An 11,199-nucleotide genomic window follows, 5' to 3' on the forward strand; every position below is an offset into this window, starting at 1 on the left:
CTTACTGCTATTACAGTAATGTATATTTTCCCTTGGTTTATCTAATAGGTTTATTAACCTCTCAAAAAAATAATTTAAATTGATTTAATCTCTGCTTAACTGACAGTTTATTTCATATTTTGTGGCAATCTAAGAAGACAACTGACTAATAGGTTCTAATTGAATATGAAAAAAGGCTGCACCAGTCTGAACAAAGTGCATTCAGAAGATCTGATTTCTATGCAAATGCTTATTAAAATTCTGCAGTCAGTGTCGAACAGTACGGATGACTAATCCTCTACAGGTGACTAACTCAGTAAATACTATGTTCATGTTGATAACAATTATCATATCAATTAACATTTAACAAGCAGAGCTCTCAAAACCAAAAAAAAAATGATATATTTAACTACTGACAGAAGCAGAAGAAAGCATAATGAAAAATTAAAATTATAGGATACTTTGAATAGTTCTGTTAACCAGCTCAAGTTTCTGAAGCAGTGATCAGTTATTAGTCTCCTCTTTGTTGATCTGTGAAACAGCTCTGCAATAACATCCCACAGGGATCAGCTTTCTGGTTCAAGATCTCTTGAAAACTACACCATCTAGTCACACAAGAGTCCTGGTTCACGAAAGGAAAATCAGATTGTGTCAAATTCACTATAACTCATGTCTGCATTAGTAGCAGCCCACATGCAGTGAGATTCTCTTTCAGGTGCTCCTCCTTGCTCTTCCACATAGGATTCCGTATGCTTACACAACTTGTAAGGGTTGCTGAGCAGACCTTTGAAAAAAGGCACTTTTTTTGTGCAAGATATGTTAATAGAAGTGTTAAATCTGAAAACATATCCCAGTTGCTCGCTCAAGTACTCAAGGCTGCTGGTTGTACTCTGTCTATACTGACAATGTATTTGTATCAGAAGATTCTACACTATCAGCATTTCTGAATCAGCTTCACGAACCTGTTGGACCAAGGCCAAAGGAGGCCACAAGGACAATTCAAGAGCTGGAGCAGCACCTCTGCTATGGAGACAGGCTGGGACAGCTGAAGTTGTTCAGCCTGGAGAAGTGAAAACTCTGGGTAGACCTCACAGCATCTTCCCGTACATAAAGGGGCTAAAAGAGAACTGGAGAGGGACTTTTCATAAGGGCATGCAGTGTTAGGACAAGAGGAAATGGCTTCAAACTGACAGAGGGCAGATTTACATTAGAAATTAGTAAGAAATTCTTGACTGTGATGATGGTGAGGAACTGGCACAGGTTTCCCAGGAAAGCTGTGGATACCCCAGCCCTAGAATTGTTGAAGACCAAGCTGTACGAGACTTTGAGCAACCTGGTCTAGTGGAAGATGTCCCTGCCCATGGAAGGAGAGTAAGAAAAATGGTCTTTGAAGTCTCCTCCAACCCAAACCGTTCTGTAATTCTATGTCTCCTTATATTTCAGTGTATTTTCCTCCCTCATAACTGACAGAATATTTTTACCAATGCTTTCACACCAGTAAAATGTTATTAAACTCACAAAGTGCCTCTAATTTCAAGATACTAGAAGTAAATCATGCTCCTTCCCCACCCTGCTTATGTGCAGATTAAAGAAATCCCAATACTGGAAGTCAATTTTTCATGTCTGAGATACCAACCTAAGGGGTTTATGCCACATCAAAGCATTGTTCTGTCATTGTTAATAAACTAGCATCTGCAACTTCTAAATTAGACTGAAATGGAAACATAAGAAAATTGTGTTTCAACTCACAGTCAGTAACAGCTGAAAACATGGCAGCTATGGGATGCCAGGCTCAGGTGTGTGCTAGGTGAATTGGGAAAGAAAGCTACTTAAGTCCTCAGGTGATTCTTCCATCCTATTATCCAAAGATTTATTTTACCTACTGATGCTTGCTAGATTTGTGCTGAGATATTTCTCTCCTACCTGACTCAATAGTGATCTTGAGCCTAATGATTTTGTGTCACCTAAACAAGAAGAAACAGGTCCCCAACTAAAATTATTTTTATTTCCTAAACTCAAATATTTACAAGTGGTTGGACATGTCTGTATAGTCAAGGAAAGGAACTTTCAGGCAATGCTTGCTTCCTGTAAAATGTACCTGCTTCTTAAGTCATCCTGGCTTAAAGCACTGGCCTAACAAAAAGCAATCATAATTTCCTTCTGTGTTTGGATACAGTAACTACATAACTTGATACAAAAGAATTTTTCTTCCATCAAGTAACATTTCAGGATCCAAAGCAGAACTGCAGTTACCATTTGCAATAGAAACTATTGTGGTTTAGACTCAGTTTTACAGTAAATCCTTACTTCTTCTATCTCAGATTAATACCAAAACAGGAGAATATTTAGCAAACAGTCACATGAGTAAATATGGTATGTTAAAGCTCAACTGATACAGTACTTGAACTTCCAAAGACCACATCCCACGGAGAGCTGATGGGCTGTTCTTCTCCCTTTGCTCCACCTTCCTTATCAACACCTTGTACCCCAATGCCTGCTACAGTGGTCACCATCTGCAACTCCAGGTCAATCTAAGTGAAGCAAAATGACACATTAAATGAACATATGAAATTAACTTGACCAAAACTGCAGGTAACTTGAGATAGATGTCCAAACCAGAGAAATCCTAACAAATATCAGGCATTTGGTTTTTAGGGGAATAATCAATTTTACCACAATGCTTGTTGAGAGACAGGGAGTATGGGTGTAGGGAAGCAGCAGACAGCATGAAAACCATGTTATGTGGAACTCCATTCCTTGTACAACAAAATTAACACTGCTCTGTCAGCATTTGCTCAACAGCTGTAGAAGAAAGCATCACAATTTTCTGGATAAATACCTAGATAAATAATAGATATATTTTTTTATTTTAAACTCATATAAGAATATGCTCTAAAAACTCACATACTGTCAAAGTATTTCCCATCTCCATATAAAACAATCTGTACAAAGGAACTTCAGATGCATTAAGGGTGCACCTCCTCTGATCACAAATGGGATACTGGTGAGGACCCTAGTCCACGATCTTCTGAGATACACACAACACTTTGAATAATAAGGCAATATTACATTGCATCACCAAACTAAACTTCTGATTATCCTGAATTTGACCTAACCTAATGTAAGATCCAATTCCTACATGCTAAAACTTTACAAGTGTTTAATCAAAAAGAATACACATGCAGCCAATTCTGGTATCAGGGCAGTTACCTGAATTTGAGAGGCCCAGACAGCCAACGGAAGTTTGGATATTCACTGCACCACAGCACTACAATAACTTTAGATAAGAATCTGATACTATTGGAAGTGAAACAAAACCAGTTTTTGCTTCCAGTACTAAGAATAGATATTTCTCAAAACAGGAAAGTAAGAGTGACTAGGAAAAAAAAAACAAACCAAAACCCTGTTATGCTATAAGGAGTAGCCCACCTCATCTGCATATGAAAGGAAGCACAAAAGCATATGCAGCCCTTAAAAAAACCCTGCACAAGCACATTTCTTTACAAGATTGTGGACCAAATTTCCTTTCTGACATTATTTGGAGAGTAATTCATGTGGTGTACATTTTCACCTGTATAAGTAAAATACAGTCGAAGAATTAAACTTTGAATTTCATTATGGAAAAATTACCTTTCTAATTAGGTGATTTTCTGTATCGGCTACATAAATAACATTATTTTTTATAGCGATCCCTTGTGGTGAGTTGAAAGCCGCCTCTGAAAATCTTCCATCTCTCCTTCCACTGTTTGGACCTACAAGTAAAACATATCAAAGTCAAAATTTTTGAAAAAAGTCACCTTAAAAATAAAGTGCATACATTTAAATCTCTAGAAGAATTACATATTCCAAGAGCTGCTTTCACAGCACCTTGTACATTTTACATTATTACTATTTGGTGTAGTCTCATTTTAGTCACTGTGCTATGTAATCAAAATAGCCTGGTGCTATTAAATTCTGAACTCATTCTGCATCAAGTTCTCTGCTTTTTTAAGCTCATATTTTAAGGATAGGTCTTACTAGGGTTCTAAATTGTTCTAGAGGAGTCCTAATAGGGTTCTAAATTGCACTAAAAGACAACGACAACAATGCAAGACAAAAAATTACAGTTTCTTTTTATTCTTGACTACATCAAAGCAAGGCAGCAGGAAAAAAAAAATTCAAAAGTTCAACTCCACTGCATTGATTTAGATTTTGGTGTAATCACAGATGAAACTAAGATTTGATTATAAACATTTTCTCATTAAGAAAACTAATTAGGAAAAAGATGATATGGGACTCATTACACAAAACACTACGAATGGAGTGACAGCCTTCTGCATACAACAGTCTGGAAATAGGAACATAACAGTTTGAAGGTAAGCACTGTACTTCAAAGCAGGTAGCATTTAAAGTGCATCAGCAGGGTATGGCAGCAGAAGATATTTAGGTATGAGTTATGTGTGTACCATGATTTATGATGCAAATAACAATTTCAACCTTTGTGCATGCCCACATTTATTACCGCATTATCAACTTCATTACATTATTTTCTGCCCACTGAATCATTTAACTGAGTCACTGAAATACAAAAACTTTTACAACCTCCTGTCAAGAATCAATTTAGACCTCGTCAGACACAACGGACTGAAGTACTGGTGTGTCAGATTCCAGCAGCTCACCTCATAAGTGAGAGGGTGCACATGCCCAGGGAAGGGAATAGCACACAATGCCACAGGAAGGAGAGTACCACTGGGACTTAGGACACTCCTGAATTCCTGTTTAATGACTGTCCCAGAACACTAAAGGGCAGCTTGTAGGCAGAGACTTCCTCTCACATATCAAGCAGAAACCAAATTCTCTCATATTTGTCATAAGAAATTCTGTTTTCATATCCATATAGGAGAAAGGTATTTAGATTAATGCCTTAATGATAAATCAGATTTACTTGAATAGCCTAACCAATGCAGTATCACTTCAAATAGCAAGAGAATTTTTCCTCCTTTTTTTAAACAGAAGAGTATTTTTATGAGATTTTTAGGATCCTGCCCTGGGGCAAGCATTAGTTGATTCCAGACTAACTAATATAGGACACATCAGCACAGAGGTCATGATTCTGAGACATAAACAAGCCATTGTTTTCAATAATTTGAGGATTCGACCATTTCCTAAATTTGTCTATTATGGTTGTCCTAACAGTTACATACTTGCTGCACAAAGATGTAACTGACCATTTTAATAGGTTTAAAAAAAGAACAATTTCACTTGTGAAACAGTAAAGCATACAGAGTGTGCAAATTGTCTTTGTCTGCATTATAAAGTACATTGTTATTTCACAAAAGCAACTATGGATGTTAGAATTGTTTTTGTCTGCATTATAAAGTACATTGTTATTTCACAAAAGCAACTATGGATGTTAGCTTTCTAAAGCTGAAATGTTACTTATATAAACTTTGCAATAAATATAACTAAATTTAAAGCATTTTCACTATTTTCATAGCTTGTTTCTATTATCATCTCCATTTTGACAAGAACACAGGTCTTTTTATATGTACTAAGGCAACTGCATTTTCAGATTCCTGTGTACTTACTGGAATGCCACTGCTCTTAGTAATTCTCCTCTCTGGTTTTGAAACCAGAGATCCTAAACAGGAATGCTCTTCCACTGAAAAAACTCAATAACCAAACAAAAAACACACATGAAAAACCTCTCCTCACAACTCCACCACAACAATTCAAGGTTCACTTCTATTGGAAAGGGAGGCATTATAGTCTGGTCTTTTCCCTACCTTGATGCTTAATGTGGATGTACATCCTTTACACCTAAACCCATTTGCAACTCCTTCAGAGGAATACAAAACGCATTTTTGTAATTCATATTGGACATCACATGAAAACATGAACTTTAGTCAATGAAGCAATGAAAAATAATTAGGCATCTCCAACTATTGCATTAACAGTCTCCCACTGATGGTCTTACATCATATCCTCTCACACAGAGTAAAAGTGATTTTAGTGCAAAACAATATTCTGGCAATGCCTACAGACTGCCAGGTCCTGTAGGAAAAGAATCAGCCCAGGAGGCACAGCAAACATACTCTACTCCTAAAATGAAATTGCTATAAAAAACTTACATATACATCCTTACCTCCAATAGCGTGTAAAATTTGTCCATTTTTATGAGTAACCAAAATCCTGTGATGTCCAGTGTCTGCTATGACCAACCTTTCTCCTGAATTGTCTACAGTCACTTTGCCAGGAAACAACAGAGGAGAAGGTGGAAGGGAGTCTCTGTAAAGCTTTATTCCGATGTTGTTATCTTTGATTTGTCCTCTTTCCTTGTAGAATTTCAGTGTTATAGAAGTAAATAAAAACAATTTCTCTCTGTGTCCCTCTCCAACAAGAGAAAACAGCATATTTCCACGAGGCCCAAGAATGACCAGAGTTGGCCAGCAGGACACTTCTAGATCATGCCACAGTGTTGCATCCGCATCATTTACTACAGGGTGGACGATATTGTATCTTAGAATGGCACTTTTAATGTTATCCAGAACTTTTTCATTTGGGAATTTTGCTGAATGGACACCAACAATAACCAGACCATCTGCAAAGAAAAAAGGAAGTTGTGCACTGAAATATACGTGAATAATAAACAAATAAATTAATGAATAAATTACTTTTTTTAAAAAAATGGAAAAATCCAGTTATCTCATAATCTGACTGACTGCTTCCAAGAATGAGAGAGGACTTGAACAAACAGAAAGCAATTACATCTCAGTAAGAATATAAATAGTTATGCATAGAAAATCCTGAAACTCAGAAATAGCACTTAGGTAAAATTACCAAATTTTAGGACCCTTACTTCCCCAGCTGGCTGACATGAATTGTTCTCAGTTCCTGAACCTCTACATACTAAGCTAGAAAATACTTTAAAAATAAATGTGGGTAAGTTGTTGCTGTTCAACTGACAGTTTGGAGTTTTTTTATGATACTTAGGACACCTCTTTGTTTTCTGATTCCTATATACAACCCTGATGTTTTAGAAAATTCTTTTTCACAGTTAACTAGAAGCCAAAACTAACAGCAATTGTGAAATTCCAGAAATTCCTGGACATATCTACTCCTAGATAAACAGTAAAAGATATTATGAATAGGCCTCTGAAATCAATACAGTATTCTGTATATCAAATAAAAATGGCAGCACTGACAACTAGGACAAAATGACAAACAACAGTCATTTCAAACAAGGCAAGTTTGAATATAACCTATTCATTAGGTTATATTTCAATTGTGAAATATAACAATTTCACAATTAAAACGTCTGATAACTGATACAGCCTGTTGGAGCAGAACATTGCAGTACTAGACAGATGAAGTTGTACAACCATTAACTGCTGAGAACCAAACAGCAGGTCAAATATTTTAACTGTAAAGGGATCAGTGCCAGAGCTTGTATCTGTCCTTCAAAAACATCATTAAAGCTAGAAAGACAATTCTATAGTGAACACCTCAACAGCACAAGTAAGGTACAACATTCCCTCATGAGGAAAACTCCTGTGGAAATGATGGATGCTATGCTCAGAAATAACAATATGCACTCCATTTAAAACACTTTGTTTGAAGGATTACAGCAGAGCACAACACTGGATTTATGCCAAGCTATTTCTGAATATTAAAAAGTACTTCCTCTTATAGAAGTAATTTCTGGACTGCTGATAACATGAACTGAATATGCACTGTGGTTTAAAATAACTTTCTGAATGCCACTTGAAACACAGAAATAGCACCACTGAAGATAGCAGTGAGAGTGTATCAGATAAAGATGCTGGGCGACATTCAATCCTATGGAAAGCAGTCTTCATTCTGAAACAGATCTCCTGAAGTTCCAGACAATAGAACTATGGGACATGTACTATAATATTTATAATGATTTATGATCATTAGCTTCTTATAATGTTAGCTGTAAACTTCTACTGTCTGCTGATCACACAGCTGAAGTTTCAACATGCTCCATGTAAGGGCATTTGAACCACATTAAAAAAAAAGCCATCAAAGCATGTATGAACAGAGTATGTATGTACACAATGTACAGCCAGCTAGATCAAGGTTTGTTCTTGTAACTGAGGAAAAATAGGCAATATACCTTAAAGTATTCAAATGAGACTGGAGATCCAAATGCATTTCGAGACAGATGCTTTACCCAAGCAAGATGTTTTATTTTCAAACTTTTATCTTTCTCAACCTTCTCAAGTGAACAACTCTCCCCTCCCCTTTCTGCTAGTAATTAGTAAATCTTGTTTACCTTGGGTGAAGAAGATGCACACTGATATAAGACCACGTATTGAAGAATTTTCTATGGCTTAAAAACCTGCTACTCTTCCTGCCTCATATATTTATATACATTACAGTAATGTTAAGATTTAGACATGTAGCACAGCGAAGAGAGATTAAATAATCCTGAAAGGGCTGACAATCAAGACATTAAAACAGCAGAAAAGAACCAAAAGGAAGATCTACAGTGAAAAAACCCAATGTATTTTTCTTTTTGTTTGAACTATCAAGCACCTTAATCTCTTCCTAAATCCAACTGCTATCCTCTGCCTCCTAATGGTTTAAATTTACGATTAATGCTTCATACACCTGTTCTTCTTTCTTTTTACCTCTACTCTCACCCCAAACATCTCTTTTCTCACTCCAGTTTCAACAGGATAACTGAAATAAAAAAAGAAAACTTACAGGGGTAATTAAAATACAAAAATAATTTATCACCCATCAGCAAAGTAGTAACTCCTGTCATGAAAGTTTAATACAAGTCAAAGGAAAATATATGTCTCCAAGCAGACCTTATTTCAGAGTGCTGCAGCCTCTTCTACACCAGTATAGAGATATTAAAGCACTTTTAGGAGCAAGCTTGTGGGGAGAGGTTGTTAAAATGAGCATTTTGTTATCAGCTGATTTAATAACTTAGCATTAAAAAACAGATTAAGGATATGACAGCTATCTTATTACACTCAAGTACATTACAAAACAGTTAACATTTAAAGGTATTATTCATTTTATGCCAATTTAATCTTCCACAATCTGTATCTAGACCTTCTTCCCAACATGTTTGATTCACAACAATCCCCTTATCATTTGCCATTCACCTTCCACGTAAAACTGACCCACTCCCAAAAATTGCCACTAAGTTTTTATCCTTATAAGACAAAGTTCCTATTATTTGAAACATTACACTGCATCTCTAATTTCTCCAAAGCAAACATCTAAGCTTTCTGAGGTAGAAAAATTAGTTTGAATCTTCAGGGAAGTACTAAGTAAGCTATCTAAAGCACTATGCAAATTTCAAAGATTTTGCAATTTCTTTCTCTAGTGAAAAAGGTAACACATGAAGATAAACACTACCAAAATAAAAACCAATCAGAAACAGCAATGGGGAATCAAACATTATAATGTTATTTAAACATATATATTGTATTTAATACAATATTTTATGACTGAAACTAACACTGTTCATCTTCCTGTTCAGTCTATTAAAATATCCCAGATAAGTGAGTAGCTGACAGACTCTGTGTAAGACTACAGCTAATCTCTGACAGGCCATCATGAAAAGAGACTGCATTCTAAATAGAAATTATTTTTATTTCATGCATTTGTATTCAGTCAGAGTGAGACAGATTTCATTTCAGATGTGACTTTAAAGACCATAATTGCCTCTCTAGAATACAGGGATATTAATGGTACACAGCACGATACCAATACCAAAAAAAATCTGCATCAAGCTTAAATATTTTGTTATTTCAGTTCAAATAAAAAAAATAAATATCTATATCCTATTCTACCACCTGTCTATAGCCATTCAACCACCTTTACTATATTTTTCTCAGAGCTGGTTCTTCAGTCAAAGGTAGAAAATTACCTACTTATATTTATTTTGAGCCTGTGTCTCAAATTCTTGAATCCTGAACTTTTTGAAAGTTGCCTTATTTATAGAGGCATCAGGTTTGGGCTTCAAGCACATATCCTGTTCGTGTAATTACACAGACACAACTTTATTTAACCCCATTTAAAAATGTGATGGAAGTACACACAGTCACCTTTTTTAGGCTACTTAAAAGATTAGAAGACATTTTTAGACACCTTTGAAATACTGCCAGCAGTTTAGTAACCAGCAACAAAGTGACTCAGCTCCTCAGCCTGCAACAGTGCCAGGAAATTCTATTCCAAGCCAGCCAAAGCACTTTTACCTTTATCAGAGTACTGGTGCTCTAAGGCGTGGAGGTCAGGCAGCAGGTGCAAGCAATTGATGCAGCAGTAAGTGAAGAAATCCAACACCACAACTTTTCCACAAAGGTCTTTGTGAAGAGAAATAGGACCTTCAGTGTTTAACCATTGCAAATCTGGAATTCAGAGAACAGTGATAGCCAGTTAGGGGAAGGGTAGGGAAAGGCACCAACACCACACAATGCTCCTGGTACTTTTAACTTTAAAAAAAGAAAAAAGAGTTTGACATCCCTTTTTATGCAAGTAGAAAAGCAAACAAAAAGTCTTTTATTTGTCCAACTCATCCTTATGTTCCGCAACTCTTCATAATTAGTAAATTAAAATATTATTAATAAGATTCACTGTAAAATGAAATTGTAGCTTGTATCTTTACACAAGCACTTTTTAACTGAAAGAACATGAAAGCCTCAGAACAAATTTCATACATTTTAAAATATGACCTACATTATTCAACCCCCAACAACACTATTTGGGTAACAATCAATTATTTAAAATATAAAGGCTACTAAAAGTTTAGAAGTGTTTTAATGATTTTTTCCAATAGTTTTGGAAAGAACTGATTTCAGAGATCATTGGAATATTCTTGTGCTTATAGCTTTGACTGTGATTTTCAAAGTTTGAAATGACGGGTATCAATTCTGTCACATGGGAAGAAATACAACTTTTTCAGATATGCACAACAGTACTCATGGTCATTTATTTTAACTACTTGATGTAAGACAGAAAAACATTCTTTCCTCCTCTGATCCCATCAAAGGTATCAAGATAAGGAATAAATATCCTAGAATGTGGTGTGCCACTATTATCTCCAAACATTTCTGAAAACTGTAGAGGGAAAAGATAGTTATGATAAAATGCAAAGCTAACTAGTTTTTGAACTTTCACTTTGACAGTTTCAGAAAATAAGTTCTTAAGGCTCCAGAAGTTATTCCAACTCAAGTCAGCAGGAGGCTTGTTTTGTGT

General features: G+C 35.7%; 1 protein-coding gene across 5 annotated transcripts in view; it reads right to left on the reverse strand.

Moving 5' to 3' along the window:
* Positions 1-11,199, reverse strand: part of NHLRC2 (NHL repeat containing 2) — a 32,516-nt gene that overhangs the window by 19,894 nt on the left and 1,423 nt on the right. For all 5 annotated transcript variants that reach the window (XR_015290181.1, XR_015290180.1, XR_015290179.1 and 2 more), the window contains exons 2-5: positions 10,200-10,352; positions 6,104-6,559; positions 3,610-3,731; positions 2,381-2,510 (exon numbers count right to left, since the gene is read on the reverse strand). Coding sequence is in view for 1 of the 5 variants with exons in the window: in XM_086900945.1 (XP_086757071.1) it covers positions 2,381-2,510; positions 3,610-3,731; positions 6,104-6,559; positions 10,200-10,352 (861 nt within the window). In the remaining 4 variants the exon portion in view is untranslated. The remainder of the gene's footprint in view (positions 1-2,380; positions 2,511-3,609; positions 3,732-6,103; positions 6,560-10,199; positions 10,353-11,199) is intronic.

This window comes from Cyanistes caeruleus, chromosome 8 (assembly GCF_971803275.1).
Source record: "Cyanistes caeruleus chromosome 8, bCyaCae1.hap1.1, whole genome shotgun sequence".
NCBI classification, from domain to species: domain Eukaryota; kingdom Metazoa; phylum Chordata; class Aves; order Passeriformes; family Paridae; genus Cyanistes; species Cyanistes caeruleus.